This window comes from Coregonus lavaretus, assembly GCF_964263955.1.
Source record: "Coregonus lavaretus genome assembly, chromosome: 11".
In the NCBI taxonomy this organism is placed as follows: domain Eukaryota; kingdom Metazoa; phylum Chordata; class Actinopteri; order Salmoniformes; family Salmonidae; genus Coregonus; species Coregonus lavaretus.
In genome coordinates this window covers 30,503,402-30,530,055 of record NC_139998.1, presented here as the reverse complement: position 1 = coordinate 30,530,055, position 26,654 = coordinate 30,503,402, and the positions used below count along the sequence as shown (strand labels likewise).

Genomic DNA, 26,654 nt, shown 5'->3' with positions numbered 1-26,654 from the left:
TCATACCACAACTTTGAGACTGTCATCGGCCTTGGGTTTGGCTGTCTCCCCAGTCATTCTTGGCACCTTTGGGCTGGAAGTGGCCTTTCTGGTTGTCAAGGGGCTGTTCAGTTCTTTTCTCTGTAGCTGGGGGCTGGATGAGCCCAACTTCCTGTTGAGCTGAGGGCTGGACGAGCCCAACTTCCTGCCGAGCAGGGGGCTCCGTGAGCCTTTGATTTTGGGGGGCTGCTGCAGGGTGTCCATGGGCTTCAGGGTTCTCAGGCTGAGAAGCCCACAGTAGTAGTTACACTGATGCTGAGTAAGGAACTGCTCAAACACCTTAGGAGAACCATCATCTGTAAGGCCTTGATACCTGCAATGCAGAAGTAATTTCCTTAGAGTTGGATAAGATTATGTGGACCAACTGGTAAAACATTAGCACACATATAGGCTTACTTCAAATAATAGCATCAACAGTGTTGGGGAGTAGAGAACTACATGTAGTTCAACTAGTAATTTAACTACATATAGTAGTAGCTTGTTGGTAGTTGAACTTAATTCAAATCTAGGTAGTGTTTTCAGTTGTTCATTACTTTTTGTAGTTCCAATGTAGCTAACTATTGGAACTACACACTACCTTTTTGTTTTGCAAAAAGATAAGAAAATATGGGTGAAGTAGGCAACCATTTAATTTATTTAGGCATCAGACCTGCTTAATTCTCACTTGAAATGTTTAATAGGCTAAATTACACATTCTGTTTTACATATGACCCCAAAGTGATCTGCCCTGGCAATTTGTAGTCTATGACATTTCAGATTTACATATGATAATTTTTCACTTAGAAGTTTGGATGTAGTGAACTACTTTTTCAAAATAACTATAGTTAATTAAACTTGATTTTTCTTAAGGGTAGCTGTAATGTAGCTGAACTTCTTCCAGTGTGAAGTAATTGGTAGCTTGGTAATCTATATTTTCAGAGTAGCTTCCCCAACACTGAGCCTCAATATGTATTTCCATATGACAACCTAAATATTTAATGATATTTAGATATACAAACCCCTTCAATTTTGTGACGATTCTAATTTTAGTGATCTTTGGTCCAACACCTGAAATAAACAAAGCACATGGATCATTTTGTTGTTTGAACTGCCTTTTGTTCATCTTTTTCTTTTGAGAATGACCTTGTCTGCTAGTCTTTCTTACCCTCCAGCCCAGTGACCAGTAAGTTGCCATTTGTCCATTGGTGGATCCAATGCTGGAAGGAGCAGCATTTCATTTCCACCTCTGAGGTGGCTCTGGTGATCAGCCTGCCTTTGGCATCCATCATACAGTACTTGAGGAAGATGCCCTTCAGGTCAGCCTCCACAGTGGCGTATGGGATGGAGTTGGCAGGGCGGTACATCAGATAAAGAGGGCTCACTCTGTGTAAGCATGCAGAAAAACAAAGGGAAAGAATGACGTAACCATACTATTGTGTATTGATAATGATCATTGATAATGATCAAAATATGAATTGCAGTCATTATATTACTTACTCCAGTGAAAAGCCAAAGTTTTCAATCACCCTCGCCTCAGCAGCAAAGATTTTGCAATACTCCCGAACTGTGTTATGGATTTTGCACTCCTGGTGAGACAAAATGCAAAGATGCATTGCATTTGTGTCACATTTTCTTTTTTCCATAGGCTTTTTCTATACACTCAGGGGTCCTCCAGAGGCTCTCCAATTCAATTTTAAACTAATCAAAGCCCGTTAAGCATTGGTATGAACCCTGGACTCTTTTAGTTTCTTAAATCTGTACCTGAATGCTGTTCTTTTGTCATCCCACCAGAGGTCACCAGGGTGGTATTCATTAGGGCATACCGTAGAAAATGTTTTGCAACAGAAAACGGTCATTAACGTTTCTTATTGGACAAGTTCAGGTAGTCAGTTCCCTCCCTGTTTCAGTCCATTTTCTTCTGTTTGGTGCCTAATGAATATGACCCAGTACAGATGACTTCCTATGCTTCAATACCAAGTCAGAACAATACATAACACTACAGGAGGGCTGTCCTCATGATGTAATGTACTGTAGATGTACAGTAAGACTCACCTGCTTAGTCATTTCCATGTTTCTCTCTGCAAGGTTGCTGTCCTCTTTGGTCCCATAGGCAATGGGGTTTTGTACTTTGATGATGCAGTTGGTTCCGGACTCAAACACAGGGTCCAGGCCATAGATGACCTTCACCCTGCAGGCCTTGTGTTCACAGCCCTCTCCCAGGTTGGCCTCTTGTGTCATGATGCGTCCAAAGAACTTATCCCCCCAGTAGCCCGGGTCTGCAAGGCCTTTGGTGAATAGCATTGGAGTCATTTCTATCTCTTCTCCAACTGTAAAGGACAGAATATGATAGACAATCTCAGAAACTCTCCACAGGAGCAATAACAATGTGTTATATCATAGCAATAAGGTAGTCAACAATACAGTAAGTATAAGTTAATACTGTATAAACCTCCTCAGTGCCTGTGAGGCTTACCCTCTAAATCCTTACGCAAGAAGTACTCTGAAAGTACTGCAGAAAAAGAAAAAACAAACACAATTAGTAACTCATGGAACAAATGGTTGAAATAATGTTGTGGGATTTGAAAAATGCCATTTAGTTAAAATAATTTACTGTCTACACTGAGAAGAAAGTCAGTTGAATCAGTCCCAAATTCGTTCTTGATTGTGCAGCCGTACACCCCACAATCTTGACTGGATGTCTGGACGATGGCCAGCGCTACTTGGCTTTCATCTCCTCCACTGGGAAATAAAGGAAGATAAAAAGGTTGACGTGACACAAGACACACGATCACAGCATATTCAATATTGTGTTCACCTCCACAAGAGGTCACTGTGGGACTGAGACAGACAGTAGTGCTGCGTGCCGTGCTTGCGTGAGGGGAGATTTTGCTGGCCTAGCAGCCAATAGCACAGATATACACTTTAAACCCCCCTGGTGATGGCGAAATAGTGTCTCAGTTTTCAGTGGCTGTGTCTGGCCAAAGCTTCACCTCCCTGTGTCACAGTCAGGCTCACAGCTGTGGGCTCGCTGGTCACATAACATGGACACCTCCCAGAGTTAAAGGCTGTTCATCTTCACAACATTAGTCCTTCATATATAGCACTGGGCCCAGTTTAACCAATCAATGGGGCTATTAATGAATGCTTACAGTAATCCTGTACAAAGCAACTGTTTTCAGAGGGCAGGTGTCTAATACTGTAAATGCATGATGCTTTGATCAGCGTGAATATAAATGCCATTTCATCACTAGATTGTATTGCAATCAGTTACTGTAAACTCTCGGATGGGAGATGCCCTAGGGATTTACCTTCTTTTCACCTCAACTATCTCTTCCTCGTCCCTGTACCACTTGATTGAGGAGTCACTGAGCACGTTGAAGAACTGGCACCAGAGCTTCAAGTGTCCTGAGGCATCTGGGAAGGGCTCTCCCCTGATTTTACGGATAACCTGAGGAGCTAGGAGGGGGGACACAAGGTAAAGGTATACTGTACATGATTCTCTCTAACGTTTCCACTTCATTCAGTGGCAGCTTCCTGATCAGCCCCTGCTGATAGGAGACACCAACACCAAGAGATGGGCATACAAACAATATTGGATTAATAATAGTTTATTGTTTTACCTTTGAAGGGGTTCAGCTTCTCCTTCTCAGGAGGTTTGACCTCAGTCTTGGGGCTCTCTGGCTCCTGGGTGCTGGTCTCCACAACTTTGGGCACCTCCAGGGTGGCCTTCCTACGGCTCAGCAGAGGGGAGCGTCTCTCCAGCGGTGGGGTCTGTGAGCCTGCTGGGGCTTGCAGGAATACTGCCCTGCGAGCCTGACTGGGCGACAAGTATGGAGCCACCTCCTTGACCTGGGTGTCCAGTGGACTACCACCCACACCCAGCGCCACCACTACCCCAACCCCTTCTCCCTCCCTGGGGATGAAGATCTTGCGGCGAGCTCCAGATGCCAGCTCCTCAGGCGTGGCAGAGCGGATGAGGGTCAGACTGTCCCTTCTTTTCAGCCTGGGGCTGCTCTCACAGGACAGGGAGGATGTTGGGGTGTCTCCACCACTCTGCTCCAATCCTGCCTTCTCACTGTTAGCAGGATCATCCACAGTAATGGCAGGGGGTGTCCTGGACATAAACCTGCGAAGAGTACTGGGACTCCTGGGGGGTGTTGGCGGTTTGACAGCAAGCCTCTCAATAGGGGTTCTTTCTCTTGGTTCATCGCCAATGATGTAAGACTCTATCCTTGACTCTTTGAGTGGTTTTACCTTATCAGTTTCATTAATACTGATGTCCTCAGCTTTTTGGATTGTTGTTTCTTCTGTTGGCATTGAGGGTTTATATGACACAGAGGTGGTGTTGTCTATCACACTCTGTTCCTTTGTTTCTATAGTTTGTTTCTGTGGAATACTATGGGGTTTGTCAGACTCAGGGGTAGAATAATTTTCTAAATCACTCTTGACCCCCCTGAGCATATCTGCCAATGATTCTGATTCTTTACTCTCATTTTTAAGAAGCTCTTTGCTTTCTAAAGGGCTATCCTCACAGATTACAGAAATAGGAGGGACCACAAACAAAGGCACTTTGGGTGCTTCCTCTGGCTTTCCTCTATCTAAGACGGGGGGCTTGACTTGTGGATGCTCATGGTCTGTTTTCCTGAGTTCACTGTCATCAGTATATGAAACATTTATTTTAGGAATTAACTTAATATCTGTCTTTGTGAGGCACTCACTCTTAGATGGTTGCTCTGCCATAGGCGTTTTTGCCTCTTCAACTGGTTTAACTTCCTGCACTTTCTCCGTTGTTTGGATGATAATATTATTCCACTTACTTTCTTGAGTGGGTGTCACATCTATTGTCACTGGGGTAACAGCTGCACTTTTTTCTGTGATCATTATGTCTGAAACTTCGTTTGCATCATCCTTTTGGAAAATGTCTGGCTCTGATGTAGGTTCATTGGGTGTAATTGGTATTAATGGCTGTTTAGGCTCTTTGACTTCTGGTTCCGTAATCTCTATATTTGGTATAATCATTTGCTCTTCTTTTGTCTGTTGTTCTGTCACAATAATTTTGATTTCTGGGATTTTAAGAGCAGAATCTACGATTCTAATCTCTGTTACATTTCCAGAATATCCACCCAGATGAGTGGCATTAGCCTTTCGACTGGTAACTGATGCTGACACTGGCTGCTCAGCGGGCACAATGGCAGAGCCTCTCACAGGCTGTGTCTCTGAGTGGCTCTTAGATTCACCCAGCATTTCTACCGTTATCTCAGTCACAATTTCTTCCATTTCAACCTGTCTCTCAATAGTGAGGGTCGGCACCTCATTTCTCTGTAATCTCACATTCTGTTCCTCAGCCATCTTCTGCGCAATAGGTGCCACCTGTTTTTGGTTGCCAAATGAACAGTCCATTAAACTTTTCTCCAAAGCAGGAGTACATTCCACTTTTACGGCACTTTCAACACTTTTCTCCAAAGCTAAGGTAGATTTCCTTTTTGTGTTGAGATCATTGTCCTCTATGCTCTCCTCTGCCACAGGAGGGTATTCATCTGGTATTAGATCTCTATTCTTTAAACTATTTTGGAGCAAAGTGGAAGAAGATTCCTCCAAGCTTTTGAAATGTATCTCCGACTCCTTTTTATGTATCTTCTCTCTACTCTCCTCTAAAACTGGGATGCATTCCATGTGTGCTTTTGAAGAAATTGTCTCTACATTCTCTTGCAAAGTATCAATATACTTGTCTTGTGATTTAGAATCTTGTGTATTAACTTTATCATCCAAAGTAAAAGTCTGCTGCTCTTGTGTTTTAAAATGGCATGTTTCAATTCTCTCTTCCACAGCAGGTGTTTTGAAATCAAATATCCCTGCACTCACATTTAAAGTGGGACATGGTTGACTCTCTGCTTTTACATCACCTTTCTCTCCTTGATTCTTATAGACACTTTCAATGCCCTTCTTATCCACATGCATTTCCTTCTCTTTTTCACTTTTGATGGTCACTGTCATTAGGCCCTGGCTGACTGTGGGTGGGACATTACTGTTAGGAGCACTCCCACTGTCATCCATACTAGTGAGGTTTGACATGTGGGGACCTGCTCCACTGCTGGGGTCTGGGTTCCGTGTTGAGTCAAATATACCCTGTTTGTGTAAATCTTCAGTTTTGTCATTATGTCTTGTCACCTGAACAGTCCCGGATGAAAACACTTGGATGTTTTGCTCATGTGGGGCTGAGACAACCACGTGGGGGACCGGGTCTGTCTGGGTCTGGTCCTCGGCAGCCTTGAGGCAAAAACAACACATCTGTTTAGTACCACATGACATCAACACTCACATAGTATTTGGAAAGCCCTGAACAACACCATAATTAATAACAACACCATGATAACTACTATGTTTGGATTTACCTTAGTGGTAGCCGATATAATCATATTATTTTGTGACTGTGAATCTTTATCTACACTTAGCTTTGGGGAAGTACCACAACCCAATAATGATTATCTGCAACGGAAAGGGATTTCAAATCATTGACAAACTATTTGTTATGGCCAACCACGTGACCAAGGACCAGTATGTTCACCTTTGACTATTGGACACTTAGTGCTTATTTTAGACTGTTGTTATTATGTTTTCCATAATAAATCAGTTTTAAAGAATGACCAGAGATATAATATAATTCCAAAACATTTAGAGATCCCTATCAGAGTTTGGTAACACTTTATTTGGATAGACCCAAGGAGATGGTTTGTAGATGTTCCGTAGATGTTCAATAACTGTCAACAACATTTCAACTAACTATCTACTAACCCTAGCTCTAACCTTAAGCCTTATCCTAACCCTTTTTCTAAACCTAAGCCTTACTGTAACCTTAGCAAGCAGTTTCTTATCAACAGATAGTTTGTTGATATATGACCATCTGAAGGTAATCTACAGTATATGGGAATATCCAAATAAAGTGTCACCCAGAGTTTTCAACATAAGTGAACTGTATAACCTTGGTGAACATGTTATATCAGCAAACGTGTACATAATGTTTGTGTGACCACGGACAAAAAAAAAAAAAAAAAGTACAACCTGTCAGTTTTCATGAACTCCCCCTTACCATATCGATTAGGCTCAAGGTTAATTGAAACCAAGTGTTGGCAAATGTCAAGTGTTGTCACACTCTGGTTCTAGGACTTTTTGTGTTTAGTCAGGGTGTGTAGATTTCCGTGTGTTGTGTACTGTGGGTAGTGTCTAGGTGTTCGCGTTCTATGTTTGGTCAGTGACTCCCAATCGGAGGTAACGAGTGTCAGCTGTCGGCTCGTTATCTCTGATTGGGAGCCATATTTAAATGTCTGTGTTCACCTTGTGGTTGTGGGTTTTTGTTCATTGTTCAGTAGTTATCACTGAGGACTTCACGATCGTGGTTTGTTTTGTATTCTCGTGTGATTATTAAAATCATCATGTTAACTCCCAACGCTGCGCTTTGGTCATACTTCATTGGCGATCGTGACAGAAAAACCCACCACAACGAGACCAAGCAGCAGTTGGATAACGAGTGGTGGAGCCAGAAGAGCGAAGGTTGGGAGAGGACTATGGAGGCCTGGTCCCCCGAGAGGAGAGACCCCCAGAAAATTTTTAGGGGGGGGCTCACGACGTCGGGGCAGAAGGTGTACGGCCCGGAGGAGTGCAAGAGGTTGGCAGATATGGCCGCCAGTTTAAGGGGGCCACTGGTTACGAAGGGGATGGAAAGTGTGGAGGTACGGCGAGAGGTACTGGGGGGTGTTTCCAGTCCGGTCCGGCCCGTTCCTGATCCCCGTGTAGGGCCAGGGGTGTGTGTCCCCAGTGCGGTTCTGTCTGTCCCTGCTCAACGCACCAAGCCTACGGGGTGCGTCGCCAGCCCAGCTCGGCCTGTTCCTGCGCCCCGCACCAAGTCTGTGGTGCGTTTCGCCAGCCCAGCCCGGCCTGTCCCTGCTCAACGCACCGAGCCTACGGGGTGCGTCGTCAGCCCTGTCCAGCCAGAGCCGTCCAGCCAGGATCCGCCAGAGCCGTCCAGCCAGGATCCGCCAGAGCCGTCCAGCCGGGATCCGCCAGAGCCGTCCAGCCGGGATCCGCCAGAGCCTTCCAGCCGGGATCCGCCAGAGCCTTCCAGCCAGGATCCGCCAGAGCCGTCCAGCCGGGATCCGCCAGAGCCGTCCAGCCGGGATCCGCCAGAGCCGTCCAGCCGGGATCCGCCAGAGCCGTCCAGCCGGGATCCGCCAGAGCCGTCCAGCCGGGATCCGCCAGAGCCGTCCAGCCGGGATCCGCCAGAGCCGTCCAGCCAGGATCCACGCGCCAGGCCAGGGGCGCGTGTCGTCAGTCCGGTTCCGGCCGGCGGGGCTGGGCAGGACCGGGGGTACTTTGGGGGGTTGGAGAGGAAGTGGGGAGGAAGCCCGGAGCCGGAGCCGCCGCCGAGGAGGAATGCCCACCCAGCCCTCCCCTGTTTGCTTGTAGTTAGGCGCGGTCGCAGTCCGGGCCTTTGGGGGGGGGGTACTGTCACACTCTGGTTCTAGGACTTTTTGTGTTTAGTCAGGGTGTGTAGATTTCCGTGTGTTGTGTACTGTGGGTAGTGTCTAGGTGTTCGCGTTCTATGTTTGGTCAGTGACTCCCAATCGGAGGTAACGAGTGTCAGCTGTCGGCTCGTTATCTCTGATTGGGAGCCATATTTAAATGTCTGTGTTCACCTTGTGGTTGTGGGTTTTTGTTCATTGTTCAGTAGTTATCACTGAGGACTTCACGATCGTGGTTTGTTTTGTATTCTCGTGTGATTATTAAAATCATCATGTTAACTCCCAACGCTGCGCTTTGGTCATACTTCATTGGCGATCGTGACAAGTGTTTAAAAACGTGCAGCTTTATCTGCACCAGATAAGGTAAACGGTTCCTATTTTTTTCCACACAAGGAAAAAACCTGTAATCCAAATACTGCTACTGTATTACATATGGCAGTCTAATCAGCAAAATAATCATATGCTCTGATGATACAATGAATGATGCAATAAATTCAACCATTCTATCCTTTATTCTATTTCAGGCTTTTCTATTTTGCAGTAATGTATTTAAAGGGGGACCATGTGTTGGGATAATTCAGGTATTTCGTTGTCAGGTAGGTTAAATGATGCTGAAAATTGACCTGTTGTGTTGAAATTGGGGATTTCCCCAGTCTTTAACAGGTGTGTTGTTTGCACAATGAGCTAGTGAGCTGAATGAATGAGTGCCTATCTGTTGGCAAGGGAATATAAACTCATCCCATTGCAAGTGACTAATGCTCAAAGTAATTTGCCGTTGCTGAGCACATGCTTAGAAAATGTAATTGTCATTGGGGAAATAGGGACAACACGTGATTTTAACATAAAAGTCATAAATTATATTTGTATCAACATGTTTACTGTTTTGAAAAACGAAGCCTTTAAAAAGTAACAATGCCTGTGGCAAAAGCAGTTTCCATGTTAATTAAAACAATCAGATGCAGAAAAATTATATTCTAATGCAATATTTTTCCTGGATTCCAGGTTTGTTTGAAGAGCACTATGTAGTATAAATATCTGAATAATAACATTTATCATTTTGAGAAATCTATGTGAGTCCTATCTACAACTTCCCCTGCCTTTTTTCTCAGGTCATTCATTTTCTTATGTGACGTCATGGATGATAAATCACTTCCATGTGCTACTGACGAAAAACAGACACGTGCAGTTCCATGACGTGTTAGAACAGGAGAGCCCATAGAAGTTGTGTTTAATGAAGAGGAACTGGTGTCACGTTCAGTCTAAAAAATTGAACTCTAGCCAGAACTAGGCCTCTTTCACAGAATTCTCACTCTTGTGCGCAAACAAAGTTCTGTCGATTGTTATGAGTTCCTCCAATTGATTTGCCACAACTTCTAACATTAACTGGCCACAAGAGGAAAGGGGAGTTGCAGTTCCACATTATGGAGAAACATGTCCACAAAACCATTGCTTGCCAGGTGCAAGTTTGTGTGAAGTGTGGAGAGCAGCTCCTCTTACTGCACATGATGTTCTAATCCAATATAAACACAATGGACAATAGACTTTGAGGTTAATGGAATTAGCACCATAGAGGACTAATAGAATCAGTGTCATCATGTGTCACACTGGCATTGAGAGAAATGTCCATTCTAGTTACATTACTGAGACAATCTGTCAGATTGCATTTCAACAGGAAGGGAAGTCAAGCGATTAAATAGAACCATATCAGTTTTTCAGTTAAATTAATCCATGACGTGTCATATTGTTGCGTTGTCTTTGGTATAACATTAAATTGAACAATGTCAGTAAGTCGTGGGCAGGATTACAATCAAACAACCATTATATACGCTAACAGTCAAAAGTTTGGACACACCTACTCATTCAAGGGTTTGTCTTTATTTTTACCATTTTTTTCATTGTAGAATAATAGTGAAGACATCAAAACTATGAAATAACACATATGGAATCACGTAGTAACCAAAAAGTGTTAAACAAATCAAAATATATTTTATATTTGAGATTCTTCAAATAGCCACCCTTTGCCTTGATGATAGCTTTGCACACTCTTGGCATTCTCTGAACCAGCTTCATGCGGTAGTCACCTGGAATGCATTCCAATTAACAGTTGTGTCTTCTTAAAAGTTAATTTGTGGAATTTATTTCCTTCTTAATGCGTTTGAGCCAATCAGTTGTGTTGTGACAAGGTAGGGGGGGTATACAGAAGATAGCCCTATTTGGTAAAAGACAAAGTCCATATTATGGCAAGAACAGCTCAAATAAGCAAAGAGAAAGAACAGTCCATCATTACATAAAGACATGAAGGTCAGTCAATCCGGAAAATTTCAAGAACTTTGAAAGTTTCTTCAAGTGCAGTCGCAAAAATCATCAAGTGCTATGATGAAACTGGCTCTCATGGGGACCGCCACAGGAAAGGAAAACCCAGAGTTACCTCTGCTGCAGAGAATAAATTCATTAGAGTTACCAGCCTCAGAAATTGCAACCCAAATAAATGCTTCACAGAGTTCAAGTCACAGACACATCTCAACATCAACTGTTCAGAGGGGACTGTGTGAATCAGGCCTTCATGATCAAATTGCTACAAAGAAGCCCCGTGTAGCTCAGTTGGTAGAGCATGGCGCTTGCAATGCCAGGGTTGTGGGTTCGTTTCCCACGGCGGGGCCAGTATGAAAAAAATTAAATAATACACTCACTAACTGTAAGTCGCTCTGGATAAAAGCGTCTGCTAAAATGTAAATGTAAACCACTACTAAAGGACACCAATAATAAGAAGAGACCTGCTTGGGCCAAGAAACACGAGCAATGGACATTAGACTGGTGGAGGAGGAGGTGTTATGGTATGGGGGTGCTTTGCTGGTGACACTGTCTGTGATTTATTTAGAATTCAAGGCACACTTAACCAGCATGGCTACCACAGCATTCTGCAGCGATACGCCATCCCATCTGGTTTGGGCTTAGTGGGACTATCATTTGTATTTCAACAGGACAATGACCCAACACACCTCCAGGCTGTGTAAGGGCTATTTTACCAAGAAGGAGAATGATAGAGTGCTGCATCAGATGACCTGGCCTCCACAATCCCCCGACCTCAAACCAATTGAGATGGTTTGGGATGAGTCGGACGGCAGAGTGAAGGAAAAGCAGCAAACAAGTGCTCAGCATATGTGGGAACTCCTTCAAGACTGTTGGAAAAGGATTCCAGGTGAAGCTGGTTCAGAGAATGCCAAGAGTGTGCAAAGCTGTCATCAAGGCCAAAGGTGGCTATTTGAAGAATCTCAAATATAAAATATATTTTGATTTGTTTACCACTTTTTTGGTTACTACATGATTCCATATGTGTTATTTCATAGTTTTGATGTATTCACTATTACTCTACAATGTAGAAATAGTATTACATAAAAAAAAATTCAGCCCTGTGTGAGTAGTTGTGTTCAAACTTTTGACTGGTACTGTATATATATATATATATACAGTGAGGGGAAAAAAGTATTTGATCCCCTGCTGATTTTGTACGTTTGCCCACTGACAAAGACATGATCAGTCTATAATTTTAATGGTAGGTTTATTTGAACAGTGAGAGACAGAATAACAACAAAAAAATCCAGAAAAACGCATGTCAAAAATGTTATACATTTATTTGCATTTTAATGAGGGAAATAAGTATTTGACCCCTCTGCAAAACATGACATAGTACTTGGTGGCAAAACCCTTGTTGGCAATCACAAAGGTCAGACGTTTCTTGTAGTTGGCCACCAGGTTTGCAGACATCTCAGGAGGGATTTTGTTCCACTCCTCTTTGCAGATATTCTCCAAGTAATTAAGGTTTCGAGGCTGACGTTTGGCAACTCGAACCTTCAGCTCCCTCCACAGACTTTCTATGGGATTAAGGTCTGGAGACTGGCTAGGCCACTCCAGGACCTTAATGTGCTTCTTCTTGAGCCACTCCTTTGTTGCCTTGGCCGTGTGTTTTGGGTCATTGTCATGCTGGAATACCCATCCACGACCCATTTTCAATGCCCTGGCTGAGGGAAGGAGGTTCTCACCCAAGATTTGATGGTACATGGCTCCGTCCATCGTCCCTTTGATTCAGTGAAGTTGTCCTGTCCCCTTAGCAGAAAAACACCCCCAAACCATATTGTTTCCACCTCCATGTTTGACGGTGGGGATGGTGTTCTTGGGGTCATAGGCAGCATTCCTCCTCCTCCAAACACGGCGAGTTGAGTTGATGCCAAAGAGCTCGATTTTGGTCTCATCTGACCACAACACTTTCACCCAGTTCTCCTCTGAATCATTCAGATGTTCATTGGCAAACTTCAGACAGGCATGTATATGTGCTTTCTTGAGCAGGGGGACCTTGCAGGCGCTGCAGGATTTCAGTCCTTCACGGCGTAGTGTGTTACCAATTGTTTTCTTGGTTACTATGGTACCAGCTGCCTTGAGATCATTGATAATATCCTCCCGTGTAGTTCTGGGCTGATTCCTCACCATTCTCATGATCATTGCAACTCCACGAGGTGAGATCTTGCATGGAGCCCCAGGCCGAGGGAGATTGACAGTTCTTTTGTGTTTCTTCCATTTGCGAATAATCGCACCAACTGTTGTCACCTTCTCACCAAGCTGCTTGCCGATGGTCTTGTAGCCCATTCCAGCCTTGTGTAGGTCTACAATCTTGTCCCTGACATCCTTGGAGAGCTCTTTGGTCTTGGCCATGGTGGAGAGTTTGGAATCTGATTGATTGCTTCTGTGGACAGGTGTCTTTTATATAGGTAACAAGCTGAGATTAGGAGCACTCCCTTTAAGTGTGTGCTCCTAATCTCAGCTCGTTACCTGTATAACAGACACCTGGGAGCCAGAAATCTTTCTGATTGAGAGGGGGTCAAATACTTATTTCCCTCATTAAAATGCAAATCAATTTATAACATTTTTGACATGCGTTTTTCAGGATATTTTTATTGTTATTCTGTCTCTCACCGTTCAAATAAACCTACCATTAAAATTATAGACTGATAATTTCTTTGTCAGTGGGCAAACGTACAAAATCAGCAGGGGATCAAATATATATATATACACTACCGTTCAAAGGTTTGGGGTCACTTAGAAATGTCCTTGTTTTCGAAAGAAAAGCAATTTTTTTGTCCATTAAAATAACATCACATTTATCAGAAATACAGTGTAGACATTGTTAATGTTGGAAACGGCTGATTTTTAATGGAATATCTACATAGGCGTACAAAGGCCCATTATCAGCAACCATCAGTCCTGTGTTCCAATGGCACGTTGTGTTTGCTAATCCAAGTTAATCATTTTAAAAGGCTAATTGATCATTAGAAAACCCTTTTGCAATTATGTTAGCACAGCTGAAAACTGTTGTGCTGATTAAAGAAGCAATAAACTGGCCTTCTTGAGACTAGTTGAGTATCTGGAGCATCAGCAATTGTGGGTTCGATTACAGGCTCAAAATGGCCAGAAACAAATAACTTCCTTTTGAAACTCGTCCGTCTATTCTTGTTCTGAGAAACTAAGGCTATTTCATGCGAGAAATTGCCATGAAACTGAAGATCTCGTACAATGCTGTGTACTACTCCCTTCACAGAACAGCGCAAACTGGCTCTAACCAGAATAGATAGAGGAGTCGGAAGCCCCGGTGCACAACTGAGCAAGAGGACAAATACATTAGAGTTTCTAGTTTGAGAAACAGACGCCTCACAGGTCCTCAACTGGCAGCTTCATTAAATAGTACCCGCAAAACAAGTGCAGTCTCAACGTCAACAGTGAAGAGGCGACTCTGGGATGTTGACCTTCTAGGCAGAGTTGCAAAGAAAAAGCCATATCTCAGACTGGCCAATAAAAATAATATACCAATCTTTTTATTGGCCAGTCTGAGATATGGCTTTTTCTTTGCAACTCTGCCTAGAAGGTCAGCATCCTTTTCTTTCGAAAACAAGGAATTTCTAAGTGACCCCAAACTTTTGAACGGTAGTGTATATACTGTGTGTGTGTGTATATATATATATATATATATATATATATATATATACACGGTGCATTTGGAAAGTATTCATACCCCTTAACTTTTTGTTACGTTACAGCCTTATTTTAAAATGGATTAAATTAATTTTTCCCTTCATCAATCTACACACAGTACCCGATTATGACAAAGCGAAAACAGGTTTTTAGAAATGTTTTCTAATTCATGAGAAATTAAAAACAGAAATACCTTATTTACATTAGTATTCAGCCCTTTGTTATGAGACTCGAAATTGAGCTCAGGTGCATCCTGTTTCCATTGACCATCCTTGAGATGTTTCTACAACTTGATTGGAGTCCACATGTTGTCAATTAAATTGATTGGACATGATTTGGAAAGGCACACACCTGTCTATATAAGGTCCCACAGTTGACAGTGCATGTCAGAGCAAAAACCAGGATTGTGTCGAGGCATAGATCTGGGGAAGGGCACCAAAACATTTTTGCAGCATTGAAGGTCCCCAAGAACATAGTGGCCTCCATCATTCTTCAATGGAAGAAGTTTGGAACCACCAAGACTCTTCCTAAACTGAGCAATCGCGGGAGAAGGTTCTTGGTCAGGGAGGTGACCAAGAACCCAATGGTCACTCTGACAGAGCTCCAGAGTTCCTCTGTGGAGATGGGAGAACCTTCCAGAAGGACAACCATCTCTTCAGCACTCCACCAATCAGGCCTTTATGTTAGAGTGTCCAGACGGAAGATGTTAGAGTGCCCGCTTGGAGTTTGTCAAAAGGCACCTAAAGGACTCTCAGACCATGAGAAACCTCATTGAACTCTTTGGCCTGAATGCCAAGCGTTACGTCTGGAGGAAACCTGGCACCATCCCTACGGTGAAGCATGGTGGCGGCAGCATCATGCTGTGAGGAGGTTTTTCAGTGGCAGGGACTGGGAGACTAGTCAGGATCGAGGGAAAGATTAACGGATAAAAGTACAGAGAGATCCTTGATGAAAACCAGCTCCAGAGCTCTCAGGACCTCATACTGGAGCGACAGTTCACCTTCCAATAGGACAATGACCCTAAGCACACAGCAAAGACAACGCAGGAGTGGCTTCGGGACAAGTCTCTGAATGTCCTTGAGTAGCCCAGCCAGAGCCCGGACTTCAACCCGATCAAACATCTCTGGAGAGACCTGGAAATATCTATGCAGCGACACTCCCCATCTAACCTGACAGAGCTTGAGAGGATCTGCAGAGAAGAATGGGAGAAACTCCCCAAATACAGGTGTGTCAAGCTTGTAGCGTCATACCCAAGAAGACTTGAGGCTGTAATCGCTGCCAACGGTGCTTCAAGAAAGTACTGAGTAAAGGGTCTGAATACTTATGTTAATGTGATATTTCAGTTATTGTTTTTTTATAGATTTGCAAAATGTATAAAAACCCGTTTTTACTTTGTCATTATGGGTTATTGTGTGTAGATGGATGAGGAAAAAACCAAATGTTATCCATTTTAGAATAAGGCTGTAACGTAACAAAATGTGGAAAAAGTATAAGGGTCAATGCACTGTCTATATATATATACAGTACCAGCCAAAAGTTTGGACACACCTACTCATTCAAGGGTTTTTCTTCATTTGTACTATTTTCTACATTGTAGAATAATAGTGAAGACATCAAAACTATGAAATAACACATTTATTATTATTATTATTATTATTATTATTATTATTTTATTTTATTTTATTTTTGGGGGGGGGGGCGGGGTTGAACAGCTTTAATGTTACAAGATAGATTATTATATTCTCCAGCAGAGCTCATTGTTAAAATGTAATCATATTTCATGGTCTATCTTATTGTCTTCAGTACATGCAAATGGATGCTAATACAACTGTGAGAGTTTGACAGTAAGATAGAGGTAGAGTTTTGTCATTACCATCAAAGCACAGTGAAAACAGTGCACAGAGAATTACAAAATGTTTTTCATTTCAATTTATAGGAGTTTTTGTAAACACACATTTTTTCACCTTATCCAATCTCTCTGAGAATTATTTGTATTAGTCAACACCAGACTGCCCCAATGGTCTCATTCTTTTATACAAGTTGGGCAGGTTCCCTGTTTCCCCCACTACATTGCTTGAGGTGTTGCTCTTCGAGTGATACTGATGCACTGAAACCCACACTCTCAAGAGTCTAGATAGTCTGACTGAGCCTGGCTGACACACTTGCCCCCATGTTACTGATAGTTTCTTTAAAGGGTTAGTGTTATCTGTCTGTTTTAGACGATACAGTGACTACGAACACACAACTAACAAACTACATGCTGGCCACACCACTCGCGTCGCATGCGCGAGCGTTGCAAAATAAATATACACATACATGTTATTCAATTATTGCGCCCACACTGCTCGCGTGCGTCTGAGTGGCCAGGCGCTAAAATAGAACTTGGTTCTATTTGTGACGCTTGATGCGCTGCAAGTCCCGCCTCTCCCATCTCCACATGGTTTTTTAGGAGCATATACCCACGTGGGTGATTGAAAGATGAACTGAGGTCCACACTCCAGTCCAGTTGGTGGTGGTAATGCACCTTAACCTCTACGGGATCGGGGGACGGTTGAGCTAACGTGCGCTAATGTGATTAGCATGACTGTTGTAAGTAACAACAAACTTTCCAGGACATAGACATGTCTTATATGGGCAGAAAGCTTAAATTCTTGTTAATCTAACTGCACTGTCCAATTTACAGTAGCTATTACAGTGAAAAAATACAATGCTATTGGTTGAGGAGAGTGCACAACAACAAAACTTATCACGGCAACTGGTTTGATACATTCACCTCTGAAGGTAAATAATGTACTTACATTCAGTAATCTTGCTCTGATTTGTCATCCTGAGGGTCCCAGAGATAAAATGTAGCATAGTTTTGTTTGATAAAATCAATTTTTATATTCAAATGTAAGAACTGGGTTCTACAGTTTGAACCCTTGCTGTCTCTGGCGCCACACCCACCCCGCCCGGCCATCTAGATTTGTGAAAGTTAGTGTATAAGCATCATGTATGACATTCCTGGGAGTGTGTAGACTTACATTTTGTATTACCATATCATTTTTGTATGTTCTCTATAATTATATACATGAAAATGTATCAATTGACCAATTCGGCACATTTGGGCAGACTTGATACAAAATAGTCCAGTACTGTAATGCTTCACTGGATCAATCTGAAACTTTGCAAACACACTGCTGCCATCTGGTGGCCAAAATCTAAATTGCGCCTAAACTGTAATATTATATTGTGGCCTTTCTCTTGCATTTCAAAGATGATGGAACAAAAAAATTAATAGAGAACGCATGTTTTTTGTTTGTATGATATTTTACAAGATCTAGTGTGTTATATTCTCCTACATTAATTTCATATATCCACAAACATCAAAGTGTTTCCATTCAAATGGGATCAAGAATATGCATATCCTTGCTTCAGGTCCTGAGCTACAGGCAGTTAGATTTGGGTATGTCATTGTAGGCGAAAATTGAAAAAAAGGGTCCGATCCTTAAGAGGTAAGTTGGTTGCCAACCACCATATAAGGTCCAAAGAAGAAGATGTTAAAGAGATGAAAAATATTCCTGGAATGATTGATGCACGTCGGATGAATCGAGTGGTGAATGATGAAAAAGGGAAGAGTTTATCTGTTCTTTTGTTTTTTGATATGGAGTCTCTCCCTACTCAAGTGCAGTTGGGGTATATAAACTACAAAGTCAGAGCATTTATCCCAAGACCAATGCAGTGTGATCACCGTAAAGCTTTTTGTCATGTGTCAAGGGTTTGCAGAAGGGAGAAACCGAGATGTCCAAGTTGTGGAAAAGATCAATTAATGTGTTATAAAAGTATTGAAAAAGTTAAAATGTTGCAATTGTGGTGGGAACCATGAAGCCATGTCTTTCGAATGCCCGACAAGGGTGAAAGAAAATGAGGTGGCCAAAGTTAGGGTTGTACAGAGCATTTCCTATGCAGCAGCGGTTAAAAGGGTTTAGGGTTTGAATGGTGCTCCTGAAGAGTCCATGGTGGTTGATAGGCCTTCAATGCAAGCTGCAGGGGTTGCCTTTCACGAAGATGATCCTGACATTTTAAAGGTTAAAAAGGTGGACTTTGTGGCCTAATTAATCGCAATGGTGATTAATGGCACTGCCAAGGTGGAGAAAAGATCTAGGAAGATAGAAATCATTGTGGTTGCGGCGGAACGGTTCCTGGGGCTGAAAGATTTCTCGGCAAAAGAGTTACATGGAATATTGTCAACAGCCGTACCACCATCTCAGGCCCTAGAGACTGAGAAGGGAGATATGGAGATTTAAAAGAAGGAAGAAATGGGAGTTTTGTTTTGTCAATGTACTATTTTATTTGGGTGGATTTAGTTAGTTCCCCTATTAAGTATGGATTTATTTTTTATCTTATATATTTTGTGGTTTCAAACCGTCCAGTTGGTGGAGGCAAAACAACTTTTGGATGTAGTCCGCCATAAAACCCACAGAAGAAGAAGATTAAGAAGAAGCCATTACTAGAAACAAACTCAGTTTACACTTTTATCTGTGGATTAATTGTCGGAGTAGAGGACCTTGTGCATTTCAGGTAAAATAACAACCCAATGTTTATATCCAGGACAAATTAGCTAGCAACAGCAAGCTAGCTAGCTAAATTGACAAATGTTTAATGCTTTTCGACCTGTCTCCAAATTGATATAGTTCAGAGTTTGTTTTGATATTTCAACCTGCGTGTCCTGATCGTGTCTGGTGTGGGTGGACAAAATCAACATGCACGCGCGCGGGCGGTCTGGTCAGCATTGTCTCTGTAATGATTAATCTGCACACACCATATTCTTTGGACTTTCTCTAGCTATTTGCTGTGGCTTAATCATATATACAGTTTTAGCTGTTGGCCTGGGGTGGTTAGACTCAAGTCCTGTTGCACAAATGTACAGTCTATAAATAGCCTTTAAGTGGCTCCCTACTGCAGTGTGATACTGAGCGGTCAATGTGATCTCAGAAGCAACAAGGCACAACTCACCTCACTGAGGGCTGGAGGGCCAGACTTGGGCACTGTCTCTGTACTGTTGCTGATCACCTCCGGACATACATACATGGCCCTCTGCTCAACATGCTCCAGTGAATCAGGCACACTCTCTGGTGCTTTTTGGGGAGCTGAAGGGGGTTCTTCTGGGTGTGAAACAGTAATTCCATGCTTGTGTTCATCTGGGTTCAACCGCTCCAATGAATCTGGCTGCTGGTGTGGTACCAGAGTTATCAGGGATTTCTGTGGCCCATCTACCTCCATAGGTACTGTCTCCTCTGTGGGGTTTTTATACACCTCTGGTTGACCATCTGGCTCCTGTGGATGGGGAAGGCTAGGGTATGACTGTGTTGGGACTACTGGAGGACCCCTCTCTCTCTCCTGACCTTTCACATGATGATCATGAGAAGCATGATCCTTCTTGCTCTTACCAAAGAAAAAGTATTTGACTGAGTGGAGCACATTGGAAAGAGTTTCCTGCATGTGGTGGTGATCGTGATGATCTCCCTCCTTGTGGGCATGCGTCTTAGCCTCCATTTTGACCTCTGAGGCACTGTTGTTATGTGCTGTTGTCCTATGCAACTGTTCTGTCTCTCTTCCTCTTTCTTTTTCTCTCTCAATTGGCAGTTCTCCCCCTCTCATTTTCTCTCTTTCCAGTTCTCCAAGCATCCTCTCTCTCTCCGCCCCCTCTCTGTCCGCCCTCTCTCTCTCCGCCCCCTCTCTGTCCGCCCTCTCTCTGTCCGCCCCCTCTCTGTCCGCCCTCTCTCTGTCCGCCCCCTCTCTCTCCGCCCCCTCTCTGTCCGCCCTCTCTCTCTCCGCCCCCTCTCTCTCCGCCCTCTCTCTCTCCGCCCCCTCTCTCTCCGCCCTCTCTCTCTCTGCCCTCTCGCTCTCCGCCCCCTCTCTGTCTGCCCCCTCTCTCTCCGCCCCCTCTCTGTCCGCCCTCTCTCTCTCTGCCCCCTCTCTCTCTGCCCCCTCTCTGTCCGCCCCCTCTCTCTCCGCCCCCTCTCTCTCCGCCCTCTCTCTCTCCGCCCTCTCTCTCCCCTTCTCCTCTCTCTCTTTTTGTTTTTCCACATCTGTTTCAGGATCTGCAGCACTAGTATCCATTGCCTCCACTGCCAATGTTTCCTCCACTTGTGCAGGGATCTTTTCTTCAGCAGTCTGTGAATGAAGGGTCTCTGCCAGAAATTGAGACAAACTTATCCCTCCATCATATGAATTTTCACCGGTGCCCGGTCCTGTATGATTACTGCCCGGTCCTGTATGACTACTGCTGACAACCCCAGAATCTACACCATTTGAAACCTTTATTTTATTTTTGGCCAAGGTTTCTCTGTTGGGAGTCTTGCTCCCATTCTCTGTAGGTGTTACTGGAGATTCTACAACAGCAGGTGCTATCTGGCTGACTGTGATCTCCTCCCCATCTGGTGGTGAGGAGGGGACGCTTGAGGCCCGGCGTTTCCTCTGAGAGGGGATCGGGCCGCTCCGGAGAGGCTGCTGTTCCCGAGGCTCCTTCTGGACGTTCTCCTTGCCCCTTCTCCTGCTCTCCTCCAACTCCCTCTTCTTGTTCTCTGCCTTCTGTTTCAGCTTGGCAAAGAACCTCTGGTGGATCTTGAACTCGCTCATGGTGCCCACCTCCAGAACCCCAGAGCAGGAGACAATGCCTTTGCTGTTCCTGGCTGAAGCCTGATAGATAGCTGCATCATCCACTGTGCAGCTGCAAAGAGAGAGACTCAAATAATTTAGGGAACTGTGCAGGCAGCATTGAGCACAAATACAAATCTAAAACCCAAATTGTAATTGTTGAATTTCCAGACATGTATTATCTGGTGTAAATGGTGTATGGTTTTCTCTGTCTTACTTACTTGTAAATATGGAGTGTGTGGGCTTTTCCATTGCAGCCAATTTTATATTTTGGAAGACCGCAGTATCGGTCCAACTCCATGTCGTCTCTGTACCACGTCAGTTCTGGGGCTGGGCTACCTGTGGACATCACATGGAGATGGTACATCACAGACATACAGTGTAATATAATGACTTGGTTTAATACTAAAATAAATCTATTTTTGATAAGATATTGATAGTTTCATGTTTATCTCTCATTAAGATTATGCACCTCATGATCCTAATTGTGTATATACTGGTTACTCTTGAGATTTGCACACAGCAGCCACTAGTTATTTTCATGCATCTTATGAAATAATTAATAATTTAAACATAGGAACAAAGGCATGTTTCAGACTGTTGCATCATAGCAGTATGCAAGGCCACAAGTTTTACTGCTGTGGTTGAAAAGCAGCCAACCCAAGTGCCGTGGGGAAGGCAACAGCAAAACCTACTTAGATTTTTAATCCTACATTATGCCATTGATAATTTAGTCTCAGCTGCCTTTATTTTTGTACTGTTTTTTTTTTTTTTTACGTTACTAAATACGCTTTAGAATAATTGTAAAGAACCGGAAGGCCCGCACACTGTTTATGCTCCCAATTCACTGCTTTTGTCACGTTTCCTCCCGTCGATCCCCTCCAGCGCTCTGATTCACCGGTCTACTGAGCCACCGGTCTGAGCGCACCACCTCGGCAACACCGGAATGGAAACCCAACGTTAGCTCATCACCACCCCTATATAGCCCTGGACTGTTCAGTGTTGTGTTGTGTGTGATTGTTAGTGTCTTGTCGTGTACTCGCGCTTTGTTGTTCTCTTGCTCAGTGTTAAGTAAACCTTTACATTGTTGATTTCTGCGTCCTGCCTCTTCGTATCATCAGTACTCGTCACAGCTTTATTGACTACGCTTTGATCTGAAACGGACTGAGTGCTCACATCCCAAAATATACATATTTCACCTCACATGACCATTACACACATGACGCATGGTGGGTGTGGAAAGAATTCAGTTAACTTTTGCCCGTAGTCAATCATAATTAGTCATAGAGGTACATATGGTCATAATGGATTCTATACATACAAATGTGTCCAAGTTAAAACCTAGGCAACAGTAAAAAAAAAAAGAGATTACGTTGTAGTACCCGCCCATATGACCATTATGCGCAGGACGCGTGGTGGCCATAGATATAACTACAGTAACCTACACTACATGACCAAAAGTATGTGGACACCTGCTCGTCGAACATCTCATTCCAAAATCATGGGCAGTAATATGGAGTTGGTCCCCTTTTGATGCTATACCAGCCTCCACTCTTCTGAAAGGCTTTCCATTAGATGTTGGAACATTGCTGCAGGGACTTGCTTCCATTCAGCTACAAGAGCATTAGTGAGGTTTGGCACTGATGTTGGGTGATTAGGTCTGGCTCGCAGTCGGAGTTCCAATTCATCCCAAAAGTGTTCGATGGGGTTGAGGTCAGGGCTCTGTACAGGCCAGTCAAGTTCTTCCACACCGATCTCAACAAACCATTTCTGTATGGACCTTGCTTTGTGCATGGGAGCATTGTCATGCTGAAACAGGAAAGGGCCTTCCCCAAACTGTTGCTACAAAGTTGGAAGCACAGAATCGTCTTGAATGTCATTGTATGCTGTAGTGTTAAGATTTCCCTTCACTGGAACTAAGGGGCCTGGCCCGAACCATGACAAACTGCCCTAGACCATTATACCTCCTCCACCAAACTACAATTGGCACTATGCATTGGGGCAGGTAGCGTTCTCCTGGCATCCACCAAACCCAGATTTGTCCGTTGGACTGCCAGATGTTGAAGCGTGATTCATCACTCCAGATAACGTGTTTCTACTGCTCTAGAGTTAAATGGAGGCAAACTTTACACCACTCCTGCCGACGCTTGGCATTGCGCATGGTGATCTTAGGCTTGTGTGCGGCTGCTCGGCCATGGAAACCCATTTCATGAAGCTCCCGACAAACAGTTATTGTGCTGACGTTGCTTCCAGAGGCAGTGTTGCAACCGAGGACAGATGATTTTCTACACGCTTCAGCACTCAGCGGTCCAGTTCTGTGAGCTTGTGTGGCCTACCACTTCGCGGCTGAGCCGTTGTTGTTCCTAGACGGTTCCACTTCACAATAACAGCACTTAGAGTTGACCGAGGCAGCTCTAGCAGGGCAGAAGTTTGACGAACTGGCATCCTATGGCTGTGTACTCGATTTGATACACCTGTCAGCAATGGGTGTGGCTGAAATAGCCAAATCCACTAATTTGAAGGGGTGTCCACATACTTTTGTATATATAGTGTATATCAAAAACAACTTGTGTACCTCTAATAATTTGATATCAATGATGGGCACATGTAGTAGTTACAAAAAATGTAATATGTGTACAAAATGACCAAGTGGAGACCTGGATGGCAGGTCTAATCAACGTGACATATTCCTGTAAGAAATGGTCTGATATCAAACTCTTGGTTCAGACCTTTAGTAGACATGGTGGACAAACAGTGAATCCAATACAATTCTCTTCTCAGTAATAGATATTCAGTATCTCCCCCCTCCTAGGAGTCTTAACATGTTCGATACCAATGTATCTCAGTGTGACGAGCTCAAGATGTGCCAGTGTTTTTTAATGATATGGTCGAACTGTTTGCCTAGCGGGGAGTATTGAAGGAAGCATTGAACTCGTTGGTCAGGGGGTCGGGGTGGTTTGGGCTTTAGAATAAAACATAAGAATAAGCATTCATAAGCAGTCATAAGCATTTTGAAGTAACTTTTCTCTTTGCATTGTCTTCCGCAAGAAGAGCAAAAGTCTACGTTTATCATCATTTATCGCCCTTCTCAATTCATGTTTGCATCGCTGTTTAGAAGTAGGTTTGTTTCTCTGCTTTTATTTTCAAACTAACCACAGAATGACTAATTTGTAATACCAATCCTCAACTCATAACTATCTAATGCATTCCAACACACATACACAACTCTGAGGGAGGTAGGCCTACCTGTAACCACACATGTCAACTTCACATTACAGTTCTCTGACACGGCCTTGGATTTAACAGTGGTCTCAAATACAGGCTGGGTGTCCTCAGTCAGCTGAGCCATCACACCAAACAATGTACTCCTGGAGAGAGAAAGGGTGCTTTAGCTTTAGTGTCTGTTCTTCAGGGCATGTGCTAAAGTACTTTCCAATAAGAAAGCCAATATTTCAAGGATCTTTTAGCCAACCCTTATTCTGTACATTGTTTATTCCAGGCAGGGAAAGAAGGCAGTTACTAATCATTACTGATTATGAAGGGAGATTGAGATTGCTCTCTCAAACATTTAACATTTCTCAGCAGTTGAAAAAGTGACATGGTAACAGTACTTACAAAGTTATATTTTCAACAACGTCATATCAATGAAATTGTATATCAACGTCAATGTTCAATAACATCAAAGTCAATATAACATGTTCACTTACAGCATTGTTAAAAAACAGGTGTAGATTTGCTTTTTCACTCTTGGGGGTAAACCGGGATGTGTGGTTAATATGTTAGTTGGAATGGATGTTGTAAATGTATGCATTACCTCAATGACCTGGATTGAGAATACCTTGAGTAGCTATTCAGAGAGAAGGCAAATAAAGGCTGCCCATCAGACATATTGGTGGTTTTGTGTCTTAGATTGTCTTACACGGGACTCTGTTGTATTTATAAAGTAGGCTACAAAAGGAATTCTTACTGGTCTTCTAAGAGTTGTGCTTTTCTTAAGAATGCTGAAATACTGTTACTTGGTTATTACTTGCCATGTAGCATTTTGGACTTTATGAAACCCTTCACAGATATGTTGAGATGGCTGAAATATCTAATGAATGTGTGTGGTGGACAGAGTCGCACTAAAATGCCCAGCGTCACACTGAAACAAGTAAGAAGAGGTGATCTACCTGTTTTCAGGCCTGACATTGGAGAGGTAGTTGCTGCTCTCCAAGCGGCCATTCGAAGAGCTGACCTCCTCCTCATTGTAGCTGCCGCCGGACCTCCCATTGCCAGAGTAAGAACGGGTCATTGGTCTTCTGGAAGTCATTGTCCACCCAACAGATATTCCCACAAATATAAAGGAAAAGTGTCTACTATAGAAGACTGCTGCTTGAGTAAAAAATGCTCAGCTTGTCATGGATCAAAGCCCCAGTTTCAAGTTGCAGTTGTCTTACATGTGTAAGAGTAGCTGGAAAAGAAAGGAGAAAACAGCTGTAAATACTGTTAAATGTTGGTCTAGGTTAGTCTTTGGGAAACCATTCACCCATTCAAATAGATCCTCAAAGACTAAAATACCTGTATGCACCTTTCTCAAGCAACGCAACAATGATCAAACTCCGAAGGGATTCAGACAGTGGAAACTGCTTTCTTTTGACCAAGCTAAGCAGTTGCAATGAAGAAAGGTATAAATATGAACTGTTATCAGGCTCTACAAGGATTATTAAGAGTCAAACTGAACCCTTAGACAATCTTTTAGAATTCAGAGGTTAACATTGAACTCAAACACTTCTTGGTTGAAACAAAAGTTGATAATTTGTGAACTTACCATTGATAGGCTTTTCAGAGTCCCAGAGGCAAAGCTCTGACTGCAATTGTCAATTATACACATGCTTGTGGTGCCAGCAGGACCCTATTTATAGCAGGCCTACAAATAGGCGCAAGTGCACGTCACATTTTCCGAATCTAGCCTTCAGACATGTATCCAACAAGAGAAGGCTATTTTTCTCTGAGAACAAATCAATGTTCTCCAAATTTGAAAAAAATATTTATAATACAAATACCAAGAGAAAACAGATCATTATACACTATCATAGTTAACCAAGAAAGGTCATGTCAAAAACACAACCTCAACATGTTGACAGCAGTGAGTATAGACTGTTGGTGGAAGACTTATTGCAAAACACTAGTATGCCATGTGTCCAGAGATACTTGGGGATTTGTTTCATGAGGTAGATGATGACGACCTGTGCCCTGGTCAGTAAGCATGCTTGGTTCTTACCCAGGACAGCACTCTCCTTTGATACTGCCTGCCCCTCAAGAGTTCTTCCAAAACACTCATGAAAATACATTCAGCCATCTGATCACATTGCTTCATTTTCCAAACATAAGATTGCCTACTTAGGTTACACAGTAAGGTCACAGAGAACTACCAGCAAAGTGGGGTATTACATAAAATAAATTAACTGTATTGCTGTTGAA

General features: G+C 43.2%; 1 protein-coding gene across 1 annotated transcript; it reads right to left on the bottom strand.

Annotated features, from left to right (window-relative positions):
* Positions 1-25,503, bottom strand: LOC311137506 (uncharacterized protein; the record flags this gene model as incomplete). Its single annotated transcript, XM_084172036.1, has 16 exons — positions 1-352; positions 1,038-1,086; positions 1,184-1,401; positions 1,516-1,604; positions 2,071-2,345; positions 2,492-2,527; positions 2,630-2,757; positions 3,327-3,474; positions 3,639-4,325; positions 5,922-6,285; positions 19,551-19,763; positions 20,922-21,267; positions 21,416-21,533; positions 24,441-24,562; positions 25,009-25,041; positions 25,364-25,503. 16 exons carry the CDS (start codon positions 25,501-25,503, stop codon positions 1-3), a joined length of 3,318 nt encoding a protein of 1,105 aa, XP_084028162.1.
* Positions 25,504-26,654: the final 1,151 nt, after the last annotated feature.